General features: G+C 35.4%; 2 protein-coding genes across 2 annotated transcripts in view; one reads left to right on the forward strand and one right to left on the reverse strand.

Annotated features, from left to right (window-relative positions):
- The window catches only part of ANKRD45 (ankyrin repeat domain 45), a 91,046-nt gene that overhangs the window by 22,141 nt on the left and 53,010 nt on the right, over nt 1-15,895 (reverse strand). The window contains exons 3-4 of the mRNA XM_058310145.2: nt 11,764-11,931; nt 3,776-3,870 (exon numbers count right to left, since the gene is read on the reverse strand). Coding sequence (XP_058166128.1) covers nt 3,776-3,870; nt 11,764-11,931 — 263 coding nt within the window. The remainder of the gene's footprint in view (nt 1-3,775; nt 3,871-11,763; nt 11,932-15,895) is intronic.
- Nucleotides 6,903-8,811, forward strand: TEX50 (testis expressed 50). The gene is made up of 2 exons (XM_012529368.2): nt 6,903-7,260; nt 8,274-8,811. Exons 1-2 carry the CDS (start codon nt 6,937-6,939, stop codon nt 8,484-8,486), a joined length of 537 nt encoding a protein of 178 aa, XP_012384822.1. The 5' UTR covers nt 6,903-6,936; the 3' UTR covers nt 8,487-8,811.

The following is a 15,895-nucleotide window of genomic DNA, read 5'->3' on the forward strand; positions in this document are numbered from 1 at the left end:
TTCTCCAGCTTTCAGCCTTCAGAGGTACAGTCCTAAGTACAGAAAGAATCAGTCTAGAAAAAACATTTGGACAGTCAGGAATCATCACATCTTTAGTAGTCAAAATAGGTATTTTACAGTTTGTTCAGAAATTTCTAAACTTTAATTCATTGTCATCACTAATTTATTGTGTATAAATTGTACCTTGGAATTTGCTCATAGTAACCTATCTTTTTTTTAAGTGAAAGCTAATTAAATAAATAGGATTATCCTACTCAAAATTCATGAGGTTATTAACACTTTGTTGAAATATATGTTAACAACTGTTAGGCAAGAGAACTTGAATGACAATTTAACTAAACACATGGATTCTGTTAAGAGATGCATTTTTCTATGACGCAGGCATGAAGTGGGGCCAAAAAGCAAAAAGCAGAATTGTAAGGGTAGTGATTTAGAGCCAGCATTCCTAATACAGCATTATCAATGGGCCTTTAAAAATACTGAGTCCATTACCTTTCAATTTTGTTATTAAATTGCATTGTAGAGAACTCGTTTACCTTGATTTTGTTTAAAACAACATCTGGTCAGTGTCCAGAAGATAAAATTGATATATTTTTATAATATAAGCATAATGTTTTGTGTATTGCGTTCATATTCTTGAATAAAGTAAATTCGGTGTTAGCTTGTAGATATTAAAAAGAAAGTATTGGGAAGCGGATGTGACTCAACCAATTGAGCTCCCGTCTACCATATGGGAGGCCCTGGGTTCACTTCCCAGGGCCTCCTTGTGAAGACAAGCTGGCCCACATGCACAGAGAGCTGATGCCCACAGAGAGCTGATGGCCTGCGCCCACAGAGAGCTGGCACAGCAAGACAACACAACAAAGGGAGACAAACAGACACAGAAGAACGTGCAGCAAATGGACACAGAGAGCAGACAGTGAGTAAGCAGCAAAGGGGGGAATAAATAAATAAAATAAATCTTTAAAAAAAAGTATTGATTTTTTTCATTTTAAGCAAAGGAGTAAAGAATTTATTAAGAAAAAGAAAATGAGTAAAGTGCACAGTCCAAGGCGTGGACTGTAGGCCTTCTGCAGAGTGAGTTGCATGCCTGGGACGCCAGGTCAGGGCTTTTTAAAGTCTGTTTGCTGTTCTGATTGGTTGCCACACCTGTCATTTCTCAGGGGGTCAACGATGAGGCCTTTTGAGGCTATCCAGGGCTTTCCCTGTTGTTCCAAATGAGGTTCTCATGGCCAGGATCTCACAGTGCCTTTCCAGCAGACTTCTTCTCAGGTTTCCAGGCAGGGTCTCCTAGCCCTGTAGTCTGTCAGCCATGTTGTCTGCCAGGCCAGCCACCTTCCCCCTTTCACTATACTAACTTGCCTCAACTCTCCCCTCACAAGGTTTACACTCTTATTCTTAAAGGGGTACTGAAGGGAGATGGTCATCCTTTTGTAGCTACTTCCTACAGGTTAGGGGGAGTAGACCCTACCTGACAAGGTCTAAAACCCTCTAGCTATTTTGTTGCAGTTAAGGGAAGACGGGTCTGGCACCCAGGTTGGAAATGGATGAAATCCCCACATGACTAATAAGGCACTGATTCAGTCTCTGGCAGGGTTCTGGGAGCACCTCTTTCTTCTCTGTCTCCTGGCTCTAGCTCACCAAATAATGTTACTGGATGGCTCTGGTTCTGGGCTTCCAGGTTCTTGGCTGATGTCACATAAAAGAATGTAAGCAGACACCATAGTATAAGCAAGAGAATTAAGAGTTTATTAAGAAAAAGAAAATGAGGAAAAGTGCATGGTCTGAGGCATGGACTGTAGGCCTACTGCCAGAAAGTACTGAAAGTTTTCTTTCAATCCTGATAAAAATATACATATTCTATGATTCAGAAATCCTATTTCTAGGACTTTAGCTAACAGGAAAAAGCAGACCAGTAAACAAAATTAAATGCTTAAGAATGTTTATTGTACTGTACTTTGTAATAATAAAGAAAATAAATGCACGGTATGCCCATACTATAAATAGTAAACAGTAGAATATTCAGAAATATATAAGAATGGATTTGGAAAGGTGACCATAATATTGTAAGAGGGAAAAAGGAAATTAGAGAATAACATGTATAATATGAACTCGTTTTTATAAAAAGAAAACCTCTCTTTTAAAATCTCAATATGTGTGTATACATATATTTAGATAAGTGAAGGGAAAAATATGGAGAAATGAACATAAAAGTGTTGTCAGAACTACAGCATAATGAGAATGGAAATGGAAAAGGGAAAACTAAGTTTGCTTCAGACATTTCAAGTTTCTTCTAATTATTACTAGGAGCACATAATATTTTCTAGTTGAAATACTCAAAATATTTGAAAATTGAAATCAAGACAGCTTTTATAGTAACTAGATTGACAAGGCACTTTTTTGTGCCAGGAAAAAAATTTTTTTGCAGAGCCAATAGCTGAAATGTCTATTATAATAAAATTTTGCTATATTTTGCTTATTTCACGAGAGATTTTGTAGAGTGCTTTACAAACCACAAATGCAATGCATAGCTTGTTATGTTCTCAGACTTGGTAATGTCTTACACTTTTAGCAATAGTTAATTCTTATTCACCCAAATTATAAATCACAGGAAATTCACAGAGCATCCTATATAAAATACAAGAAATAATTTAAAACTAAAACACATTTTAGGTACCTGGGGCATATCTTTTTTAAAAATGTACATCCAAAGGAATAAACTAGTCCACATGTGTACTTAATATATAGTAAACATGATGAGCTGGCTTTATAATCAGCTATCTGTACATCTTTGCATCTTTTTCCCATTATATCAATACATTCAAAATATCTAATTTATATGTATAAATATATATATACTGAAATGTCATATATATCTAAGTTTTAAAGCAGAATAATGCAATAAATATCAGAGTGCTTCATTACCCACTATTAGAACTTCTGTGTCCCTCCTCTATCCCATCTCCCTACCTGCCCACAAGAGATAACATGATCTGTGTTCTTCTCTTTGCTTTGCTTTTTTAATACTTTTACCCCATATGTAGGCATCCCTAAACAACATGTTGCTTTATTTGGCTTATTTATGAGCTTTATAAAGATCTATGTCGTTTTCAAGGATTTATTTTTCTCTTAATATCTCTATGTCACACTTTAATATTATTTCACTTACTTTTGATAAGTCTATCCCTTTTCAAGAGTTTATTAAGGGGGGAAGCGGACTTGGCCCAGTGGTTAGGGTATCCGTCTACTACATGGGAGGTCCACAGTTCAAACCCCGGGCCTCCTTGACCCATGTGGAGCTGGCTCATGCGCAGTGCTGATGCGCGCAAGGAGTCCCGGGGCCACACAGAGGTGTCCCCTGCGTAGGGGAGCCCCATGTGCAAGGAGTGCATCCCATAAGGAGAGCCACCCAGCGTGAAAGAAAGTGCAGCCTGCTCAAGAATGGTGCCACACACACGGAGAGCTGACACAACAAGATGATGCAACAAAAAGAAACACAGATTCCCAAGCTGCTGACAACAATAGAAGCAGACAAAGAAGAAGACGCAGCAAATAAACACAGAGAACACCGGGGTGGGGGGAAAGGGAAGAGAGAGAAATTAATTAATTAATTAGTTAATTAAAAAAGAGTTTATTAAGGAAAGGAAGGAGCAGGCAGGAGGGAGGACAGGAGCCAGAAGGATTACTACCTACCATTCAATTATCAATGTAGAAATTAAGCTATAAGGCAGAAATCTCAAAAGATTTTAGAATAAGAATAAACATAATACAATACCTTATCTTCCTTAAAGAGCTTTCCTGGTCCCTTCTCTGAGTCTGTAACAACTGCACAGGCTTTTGCAATATATTTTTTCAGAGCCAGCCTTGCATCTGAAAAAAACAGGACAAAAGAAAAACAAATGATAAGGCAAAGGTGGAAAATATGCTCAACTGTCTGTAATGTACTATTATACATCCAGAGCTTTATATAGAGTGTGTGTAGGAGATTTGTTGTGGTTGTTTTCATTGAATCCCAACAAAGATAACACTCAATTAAAACAGCACTTTGGAGCATTCCCTGTGTTCCTAGAATTGAGCTAAAATTTTTGAAGAACAAATGCAGTATAAAAGACAGTACCTGTTTCCAAATGTACCATATTCTATTAAAATGTCTATTCTAGAGACAAGAACACCAAAAAACATTTCCAATAGACAAACTGTCACTTGCTTTACCCTTCTTGATTCTTCAAAATAAATTTTTAAAATAGCTTTTTTCCTTAAAAAATATGTTTAGAATAATTTTATTCATTATAGTACCCATAATAATGTTATCACAAAATGGGCAAGAACAGTTTTAATAAAATTAAAATACTTTGCTGAGAAAAACAGAAGACTCAAATAAATGGAGGTGCATCCTAAACCAAACTCCCAGATGAGAAAAATGACCATTGTAAATTGCAGATTACCCCCAAAATTAATTTGAAGGTTGGTGTATTAGTTTCCTATGCTTCCTGTAATAAATAATCACAGACTTGATGGCATAAAATAATGCAAATTTATCTCTTACAGTTCTAGAGGCTAGAAATCTGAGACGAGTTTCAGTGACCTAAAGTGAAGGAAAGAACAGGACTAATTCTTTCTGGAGGTTCTGAGGAAAGAATCCATTTCCTTGCCCTTTTCAGCTCCTACTGGTAACTTTAATTCCTTGACTGTGGTCCCTTCCTCCATCTTCAATGCATATCATTCCAACCTATCTTTCTATCATCACATCACCTTCCTTTCTCCTACATCTCCCTTTGCTACCCTCTTATAAGGATACCTGTGATTACATTTAGGATCCACAGAGATTATCCAGGATAAACTCTCCATCTGAAAAGTCCCTTTTGCTAGATAAAGTAATATTCACAGGTTCCAGGGATTAGGAATATCTTTGGAGGCCATTAATCAGACTACCCCAGTTGATATATACATTCTCCTTAAACTCCAATCAGAAATTTTTTAGAGATGTGATGAAATCACTGTAAAGCTCAATTGTCACCTTTAGCAAATAATTATTTCTAAGCTTCATTTGCCTATCTATAAAGTAGACATAATAAAATACCTTCCATAGTAAAATTTCAGACCCATATCTCAAATAGTATATATTAATGGACATGGACCAGCTAACCAGTCTTCCTGCTTCCAACTCTTCATAGCTTCAAACCCCATCATTCGTGTTGCAAGCAGAAGTAACCCCAGATTCAATGGTGGTTCTAGAATTTCAACAGAGAAGGGGGCTTAAGAGAGGAATCGGTTGGAAGAGGAATATTAAGGGGCTTGTCTTGAAACTGCATTTTTATAACAAGCAAACTGTTTTTACTGAGAACCTATGTTTATTTTGGCAGAAGGGGTAGCTTATTCCAAGCAACTCTTCAATGCCACTATACCTTAAGTTATTTAAATACTCTAATCTCAGTTTTCTCACCTATAAAATGGAAGTATAGTCCTCATTGGGTGTTTGTGAGTATTAAAGAAAATAGTACATTGCATGCAAATACCTTGGCACAGTTCCTGGCACACAGTAAAGTACTCAATAAATCTTATGTCTTTTATCTTCTCATAAATGACTCCCTATTGCCTACCAAGTAAAATACAGGCCCTTCCAAGATCTATATAGCCACAGACTAATGTTCCAGATCCACCCCTTCCAACAGTCACCCAGAGAATCTACCCATAGTTCACTTCCTGTTTCCTCTGCCCCCAGAAATCAACATGGATCATTCCTTCAGTTCTTTGAGGTCTCTGCCTCATGCATCACTTTTTTAGAGAGGTCTTTCTTGATTGCCCTCCCCATAACACACATACATACTTACTAGAAACTTCCTAACTCCTTATTACTCTTTTGCTCCACAACATTCCATAGATGTAACATAAAAATTTAGATAGATATAATTATTGTCTGTGTTCCCCTACTGGAAAGTATGTTCCACAAAGATAAAAAATTCTGTCTGGTTTTTGTCCACTTGCATATCCTCAGTCCCAGAACAGTATTTAACACATAGTAGATGCTCAGTAAATGTTATATGAATGTTCACAGCTCTTTGCTTATTACATTTTTTCAACCTGAAATGCCCCTTTCTGCCATGTGCCACCTATAAAAATTCTACTGATTCTTCAAGGCCCAACTCAAATATACTTCTGTGAAACTTCCTAATTACCCCAGGTAGAATTCATTGCTCTATCAACTGTTACATTATAATAATTTGATTAGAATCTCATATTAGTCTAGCTTGTAATTTTTAATTTTCTTTGTATTCTTTGCTTCTGCTTTTAGATTGTAAGCTCTTCAAAGGCAGGGTCTATATCTCATATTATCATACCATGTTGTATCACCCACCTCTTCCCAACTCCCTGGTAGCACATACCACCACCAAAGGAACATAGGTTATAAAGGGCAGAGGCACTAAATGTTTAACTATTTGAAAGGAAGGGAATTCCAGAGTGAGAAAAGAGAAGAAGTAAATGCTAGGTTGTGTGAAATGGCATACCTGCCATACTTCAGAAGAAGGATTGGCGGAATATGGGTAAATTGCCTCTGTCAAATTCTATTAATATGATTACAGTTTGTATTACTTGGAAAATTATTAGTAAATTCATCCTTTCAGAAAAATGAACAATCTCAAACCATTCTGACAAAAGGCAACAAAAAGCATCCCTAAGAAACCCAAGATGATTGGCTAGGTGATATCTTTTCTTTCCAGTGTGGTTCTTTATGATGTCACAAAACTTATCCCTGAATCAGTATGACTGATGATGTTACATTAATCATCAGTGTATATTTCGCTGTGTATATTTTGCTGACTAGCAAGATTATCTGAAATGCCTTGACTGAAACACTATATTAACTAATATTCAGGGCATTTTTCTATGCTGTCTGGATCTATTTTTTGGCTATAGATTTTTTCCTAATTGAGAAAGATGTCCACTCAAGGACTATCTCTGATTTTTCCTCTGTTATTTATCTGTTTCTTCAGAGAAGGCTTCTGTATTTGTGATGGAACTACCTGGACAAAGGTTGGGTGGGAAATTTTCCCAGAAGAAGTGTACTATCTGAAAGTTAAGCTCTCTCCATCTCACTGTCTACCCTATCCTCTGGACAAACTATGCTGCAACTTAGCTAATATGGATATATTTCAGGGATTTTTACATCTCTTTTATATTTTAGTACAAGCTCTCTTTTTAATCCTGTCTGTTTTATCTGTGCATTACCTGTGGATGAAATGGAAGAAACACAAAAAAAAGGTGAATTAGTGAGGCAAATAGCCATAGATTTCAAAGAGTTTAGAACATAAGATTATCAGCTTCTTAGAGGACAGGTACCATGTCTTGTTCATCTTTGTAACCTTTCCCTTCCCCCATTCATTCCCAGCCTCTAGCATAGTGCCTTGCATATTCTAGGTGCTCAAGAAATATGTGTTAAATTAGAAGGTCCTTAAAACCACCTAGTCCAAGTGACAAAAACACACCAAGAAAACAGTGGGCTACAGTGAGTACAAGGTATAGGAAATAAAGTTATCTCTGTACCCTTAAATTATTTAATCTCTCCTAGCTGCCTCATCTATAAAATAATCTAGAAGAAAACATTTCTTAGATCCCTTCTAGATCTGCCTAAGAAAACTAAATATATAAAAGTTGGCATATTTTTTTAAAATGGACTATAATTTCTACTACTAGGATAACTTTCTGGGAAATGGAGCACTTCAACTAATTTCCTTCCCTCGCCCTCCCCACCCCCCGCCTTGTTTTGCACTGGCTGGCTGCTCTCTGGGACTGTTAATTGTATGCTCTCTGTGTCTGCTTGTCTACTTTTTTTTAAGGAGGCACTGGGAACAAGACACCTGAGACCTCCCATTTGGGAGGTGAGCACCCAACTGCTTGAGCCACATCCACTTCCCCAGAACAATTATATGTTTACACAGGTTTTCTTCTTTTTAAAATGATTATGATTTTATTATACCTTGAGGTTGTTAAGTAAAAGAAAATATTTTCTAATATTCAATGAATTTCTTCCAGCAGAATGTTCTAACCATTAAAAAAACATTAAATGTTTTACTGACGATGATGGCAATAATGATCACTGTAATCTTATTTAGGCTTATGGCGAAGAGCATTTTTCCTGCACTTCTTTATTCTCTAGTAACCCTTCTCTTGTAGAGATAATGTAAGGTGTTTTAATAGAGTTTAAGCTGATAGATTAAGAAAAAAAATTAATTTGAACCTCGGAAATAAAAAGCTATCTATTTTTCTTGTTTTAGCTGAAGAAACAAGCCTCATTGGATACCTCTGGTAATGATCTAGAATGCCAGTCTGTCTATGATATAAACCAAATACTCTGCGGACTGGTGGCTACTACGTCAATGATGACCAAGTACCTGAAGCAGGTATCCCACCATCCTTCCTCTAAGAAAGTTAAGCACCGCAAGTTAAAGAAGAAGAATGGAGGAGGAGAAGGGGTCAGAGGATACTAAATGCATACATATGCAAATGGAGTTCAGTCTAATATGGAGATTACAAAAGGAATCTATTGAGAGGACTCACCTAAGGATAAAAATTATTCTTTGGGAGCCTCTGAAATTTTTCACATTCTTTACTGAAATTCCCCAAAATCTGGATTGAATAGTTTTTTCCATTCATCTAAATAGGAGTCCATACTTACTATAGTGCTGGGAGAAGACCGTGTACTATCACTGCTACATGTTTAAGTATTTTGTTCTTTTTAATGAGTTAGACTACTAAGCATTACCCAATCTGTAGGCTAGAATATTAGTGTTTCAATAAATCTGATTTAAATAATATTTATGTATTTTTCTTATTTTCCTGAGCAAATTTTATGGTCACATGAAACTTAATTTCCCATCTCAAATTGCTAAAATAACATGAAAATATTAAGAAATAGATTAATGAAAATACTATATAATAGGTTTTTCAGTTTCCAATGTAATAAATGATGAATTAGATATCAATTTTTTTTTTTATTTCAGGCTTTTGTTGGTAAGACACTTCAATTTTTTTAAAAAGTATTTCAAGCTTTTGGTTAATCAGCCATCTCCATTTTAAAATGTATGGTTACCATATTTTCCAACCAGGAGACTAGTCTGAGAGAAGGACACAAGATTTAATTTTAAATACCTTGAAAATTCTCACAAAACAACATGCCATATCTATAAGGAAAAACCTTTCAAAAATCATCTTTAAAAGAATGATAGATAACTTTATAGTCTTTACAAGTAAAGACTAATGCCTGCCTTGGAAAATTATGGATTATTAAGCCAATTTCTGGGTCTACTTTCCAGACTGTCTTTACCTCACTCCACCCCTCCTTAGCACAACCCACCCCCCACTTCCATTAATACTCCATTCTATTCCTTCAGAATTCTGAGTTAACCATCAACTAATTTCCTCTAAGACAACACAGATACATATTTCTTTTCATGGAGGACTCTTGAAGATTTAGGGGGAAAAAAGTCCCCAAACCTCTAAAACCCAAAGAAATTTATCTCTAACTGGTATTTTCAGCAGTATGGAGTTGGGTAGGGAGTTCTCAGTCCCTTAAATGTCCTCAGGTGGTTCCTACTCTAATAGCTAGAACTAGAATGGAAGTGATTTATACTCCTGTTAAGTCTGAATTAAATATTAAATTTTTATGTTAAGCAGTTTGTGTTTCTGACATTACATGACAACTGTATTAGCATGAAGCTCCAGTTCTCCCAATTCCATATCAAGAAACAAAAAAACTAGATTACTTTGGAATATTGAAATAGCTTCATCATGAGGACTTGTTAGGTATAAGTCCTCCAAGAACTTAAGGACCCAATTACACAGATGGATACTCTAGAGAAGGAAACCACCAATGAAACCCCAAACTCACAAGCTTCAAAGTGTTTCTTCACAAAAAGCTACAGCAAAATTTGTACCAAGACTATGGTTCTTAAGTGCCAGAGTCATTCATTCTCTAAAAATGGATTTTAAATTAAGGAATGTGAATTAATTACAGCTACAATAACTATTTATGAGCACTATTTTTGTTTCCTTTTTACTTAAGAGCTAATCGTAAAATTAAAGGTATCGACATCTAGAAAGATTGTCCCTAAAAAGCATTTACTACATTGCCTACAAAATAAGCTCAAAGTATAACTCACCTTTCTTTCCAAGTTGCTTTCTTAGCTCAATTTGCTTATTGCTACCAATGCTTCCCATCTCTTTCTCGTTGTACTGATGGGCAAAAGCTCCTTACTGTTACCAGATGAATCTTCCTAAAAATCACTTTCCCCTCTTCTTCTACATTAAACTTTCAGCGGCTCCCAGTTGCTACACAATTAAGTGAAAATTCATTTGCCTGGCATTCAAGAGTACAATCTGGATGTAATAATAGCAGTATTTTTCAAAATCAAACCACATGACAGGCATTGTGCTACGTGCTTTACATTATCTCCTTTCTCACAACAACCCTAAGAAAAAGGAACTATTATTGTCCCCCTTTTTGAGAAAAGGAGACTGAGGTAGAGAATTTAAGTATCTTACAAGTGGAGACAGCAGTATTTAAACACAGGCAGTCTGATTCTAGAGCCTTTTATTATTCCATCTGTGCTGTAACCTACTTGTGCAAACTATGACTCACCACTTCACTCAGGCAACTCATCACTGTTCCACAACATGTCACTTCCATTCTTAGATTTTGCTCAAGACTTCCCCCTTCTACTATGTATTCAAATGCCACCCATTCTTCAAGGCCCATCTCAACCCCAACACACTTTGACTTCATGTTCTTTGACCACTTTGTAATGTATGTTACCTGTTCTGCCAATTTTAACCCTTAATCATAGTCTTTTTTATAGTGTTATATGTTGAATGTGCCTATAGCTTATTACACACACTAATAAATATCCAAAGAGCAAAGAAAATCAATTATACTTATAGCAATGCTATACTTATGGTGCTTGCTAAATGCTAGTTTAAAATATGAATGCAGAAAAACATGCAAAATAAATCCTATGAACTTCAAAATCACTAGTTTTTAAACCAATGTTTGTACACATACACAATTACAAAGGTAAATCTTCTTGAAATCTTAAGTTTTATTCTATAGCACGTAAGCAAAATAATAGCAAAACTCAGTAACAAATAGTTTTTTAAAATTTTGTATTGAAGTATAACATATATAAAGAAAATTATAGAAGTCTTAAATGTATAGCTCAATAAATTTTCCAAACAAATACATCCATGCAACCAGCAACCAAATCAAGAAAAAGAACATTACACCCCACTAGTCCCCAAGGGTAACTACTATTCAGATTTCTAACTTCCCAGGTTAACTTTGTCTGAGATGAATCATTTTTTATTATTAAAACTGTTTCTACCTAGAGAGTGCAAATGTATTACTCAAATATGTCACTTTTTTAAAATTTGAGGATGCCCACTCTGCCTGGGTCTCTCAGAAAATGACTTTGAACATACATTGTATATAAATTTTAACATAAAATTGTTGGTAAAATTCTTAGAAATTGGTAAATCAACCAACTTCCAATATGTACAGATCCTATTAAGTACATTCTTTAAAGCCAATAGTGAAATTTTAAAAGGCAGACTGCATATATTAACACCAACAGTGACTGATTGTATCTACAAATAAAACATCTTGATGGACGGTGAAACCATTAATCACTACTTTTCTTTGCTAAAGACCTAGTCTGTAAAAGGAAAACATCCATTACATCAGTCAGTTTATAAATATGTGAGCTTTCTTACCTGCCCAGTCCAGGAATTCAACACACTCAGTCTGGGAATACCGAGCAGCAACATCTCGAGCCCTTTCTTTCCGGAAGTTCAGAGCTTCTATATCAACATCCAAGTCCACTAGTGCTTTCAAAGTTTCCAACCGACCCCAGGCTGCAGCACAGTGTAAGAGTGTGTAACCTAACAAATAAGACAAAGATGGTCAGGTCAAACACACTACACTGTTTCAGAATATTCTATGCAGTAGTAGATCATATGGCTATCAAGTTTTGAACAATTATTGTGTGCCAGGCACTATTTTAAGCGCTTTACAAACATTAAACTACATAAAAACTCAATGAGGATTTATTTTTATAGTCTAGGTATTAAACACTTATCAGATATGTAGTTGCCAAATATTTTCTCTTTCTCTATGTTGTCGTTTTTCTTCCAGATAAAGTCCTTTGAGGCACAAAAGTGTCTCATTTTGATGAGGTCCCATTTATCTTTTCTTTTGTTGCTTGTCTTTTGGAGAGTAAAGTCTAAGAAACCATTGCCTAACAGAAGGTCCTAAAGATGCTTCCCATGTTTTCTTCTAGAAGTTTTACAGTTCTGGCTCTTACATTTAGGTCTTTGATCCATTTTTAGTTGATTTTTCTACATGGTGTGAGGTAAGAGTCCACCTTCATTTAATTGCAAATAGAGATTCAAATTTCCCATAGTTGAAAAGACTATTCTTTCCCAATCGAGTAGTCTTTGTACTCTTATCAAAAATCAGTTGGCCATAAATTTCAGGTTTAATTTCTGAACTCACAATTCAATTCCATTGGTTTATATGTCTGTCCTTGTGCCAGGGCCATGCTGATTTGATTATTGTGGCTTTATAATAGTTTTAAGATTGGGAAGTATGATTCCTCCAACTTCATTTCTCATTTCCAAGGTGGCTTTAGCTATTTGGGACCCCTATCATATCAATTTGATGATTGGATTGTCCATTCTTGCAAGGAAAGCTATTAGAATTTTAATTTGTATTGCACTGAATCTGAAATTGCTTTGGGTAGAACTGACATCTTAACAATATTCAGTCTTCCAATTTATGAACATGGAATGTTCCTCCATTTATTTGTCTTGTCTTTTAACAATGTTTTATAGTTTTCTGTGTACAAGTTCTTTACATCCTTGGTTAGATTTATTCCTAAGCATCTCATTCTTTTAGTTGCTATTGTAATTGGAATTTTTTCTTGATTTTCCTTTAAACTGATTGCTTGTGTATAGAAATGCTACCAATTTTGGAGTGTTAATCTTATCACCTCCCACTTTTCTGAATTAATTCATTAGCTTTAGCAGCTTTGTTGTGGGTTTTTCTGGATTTTCCATATTTAGGACCATGTCATCTGTAAATAGGGAAAATTTTATTTCCAAATTGAACATCTTTTATTTCTTTTTCTTGCCTAATTGCACTGGCAAGAACTTTCAGTACAACATTGAATATCAGTGGTGATGGAGGCATCCTTATATTGTTCCTGATCTTAGAGGGATGACTTTCAGTCTGTCATCATTATGATACAGGTTTTTCATATATGTCCTTTATCATGTTGAGGAAGTTTCCTTCTATTCTTAGTTTTCTAAGTGTTTTTATCAAGAAGGAATGCTGGATTTTATCAAATGCTTTTTCTGAATCAATTCTGATCATTTGGCTTTTTTCCTTCATCTCTTAAAGTGGTGTATTAAATTAATTGATTTTCTTAAGTTGAATCACTTTTGCATACCCAGGATGAATCCCACTTGATCATGGTTTACATTTCTTTTAATGTGCTGTTAGATTCACCTTGCTAGTATTTTGTTGAGGATTTTGCATCTATATTCATAAGATATACTGGTCTATAATTTTATTTTATTTTCTTTGGTATCTTTGTCTTTGAGATGAGAATGATGTTGGCCTCATAGAAAGAGTTAGGTAGAGTACTCTCCAATTTTTTGGAAGAATTTGAGCAGGATTGAAATTAATTCTTCTTGGAATGTTCCGTAAAATTCACCTTTGAAACAATCTGGTCCAGGATTTTCTTAGTTGGGAGGTTTCTCAACAACAAAAGGACAAACAAACCTATTTAAAAATGGGCAAAAGACTTGAATAGACATCTCTCCAAAGAAAGATACACAAATGGCCAAAAAGCACCTGAAAAGGTATAAGGAAAATGCAAATCAAAAACCATGAGCTACCATTTCACACCCGCTAGAATAGCTACTATTAAATCTTTTAAAAAATAATTACAAGTTTGGAGAGGAAGTGGAGAAATAGGAACCCTCATTTATTATTGGTGGGAATGTAAAATGGTGCAGCCTCTGTGGAAGACAGTTCAGCGGTTCCTCAGAAAGTACAGAATTACCAAATAACTTGACATTCCCACTTTTAGTTATATAACCAAAATATCTGAAAGCAGAACTTGAACAGATCTTTACACACCAATTTTCAAAGTGGTATTATTCACAATTGCGAAAATATGGAAGCAACCCAAGGGTCCATCAACCCATAAATGGATCAATAAAATGTGGTATATATGCACAATGAAATATTATTCAGCCATAAAAAGGAATGAATGAAGTTCTGCGAATGAAGTCTGCGACAACATGGATGAACCTTGAAGATATCATGTTGAATGAAATAAACCAGACATGAAAGGGCAAATATTGTATGGTCTCAGGGATATGATGTAATTAGAATAAGCAAACCACAAGTCAGAATCTAGAATAAAGGTTACCAGGGGACAGGGTATGGGTAGGGAATAGGGAGTTAAGGCTTAAAATATATAGAGTTACTATTTGGGACAATGGAAAAGTTTTGGTAATGGATGGTGGGGATGGTAACAACGTTGTGCATGTTATTAGCAGCAGTGGGTTATATAATTGAATGAATTCTAAGGAAGATGACAATCTTCTATTTTGAAATGCAACTGAACTCATGATTTTAATCTAAGGAACTTCTATCTAATTACGCTAGCATTATTGTTAATTCAGTCATACAAATTACTATAACTGCATATGCCTTTGATTTGGAAACTTATCATTTGAAAATTAATCAGATGAATTAAAACTGAAATTATAACCTATCACGTTAGAAAGTTATTTCCTAAAGACTTTCTGAGGTGACTACCATCAGATATAATTATAAAAGATAAAAAATAAGAGAGATTGTACAAACTATGGTGCCAAAATTTACATTTTTTCATACTGATTTTTAAAAGGTCAAGTCAGAGGATCAATTTAACTTACCTATAAGGATATTAGTATCCACTATTATGACTAACTAAACTGGCCAAAGAGTCATGTATTACTACTACTAGAAAAAGAGATGAACAAGAGAAAGAACTCACAATTTAACTGAATCTATTGAGTAGTAGACACTCTGTTATTTCATTTAATCCTTCCAGTAACCCTATAAGGTAGATATTATTAACCCCATGAAAGAATACAATAAAAATTGAAGGTCAGAGAGGCTATACCTTGCTCAAGACCACACTGGTAGAGAGTAACCAAAGCAAGATTCAAACCCAGGTCTGTTGCCAGATAGAAGGTTTAGAAGGAGCAGAAAACAGCACCCAAAATATCTGCCTGTAGCTAGGATGAGGATAGAGAAGAGAGAACAATGATGCTTCTAATTCCTTCCAGAAATGTCTCCTTGGCTCATTAGTTGTCTGCCACATTCCTACAGTTCTGGGTCTGTCTTGGACCAAGTTGTGAACTGTCTATTTCTTGAGGACAGCATAACAAGAAGGGATAATAAAAGATTAATAAGGAATCAGAAAGGGCATGACGTGAACTACTTTAGGAACAGTCAAAATTAGAATTGCTTCCTTTCTTTGGGCCAACTTATTTTATTTTTTATATCATAATAAGCAAGAAATTTCAAAACATCTAAGATGGATACTGGCTCAAGAATTTTATTGTGCCTTTATTCCTACAAAATATAAAGCCAAGAAATACACTGATACCACCCTTATTCTTCCAGCATTCTACCTGAAGATGGAAGTCTTCCATCAGCCAAATTGTCTGGGGCCACTGAGTTGCTAGGGGTAGGACACTACCTACAGGCAAGACACTGCTGGTAGGAGACCATTCCAAATGGGGAGATGGTCTGGATCTTGCATGGCATTCCTCAAAGTCAGTG

The sequence above is a fragment of the Dasypus novemcinctus genome, chromosome 13 (genome assembly GCF_030445035.2).
Source record: "Dasypus novemcinctus isolate mDasNov1 chromosome 13, mDasNov1.1.hap2, whole genome shotgun sequence".
In the NCBI taxonomy this organism is placed as follows: domain Eukaryota; kingdom Metazoa; phylum Chordata; class Mammalia; order Cingulata; family Dasypodidae; genus Dasypus; species Dasypus novemcinctus.

What these genes read in the sequence shown, in the direction of transcription:
- TEX50 (XM_012529368.2), top strand. Translation starts at nt 6,937, where the DNA reads ATGTCCACTCAAGGACTATCTCTGATTTTTCCTCTGTTATTTATCTGT. An exon ending in GGAAGAAACACAAAAAAAAG is followed by an intron (nt 7,261 to 8,273) that starts GTGAATTAGTGA and finishes TTCTTGTTTTAG; the next exon opens with CTGAAGAAACAAGCCTCATT.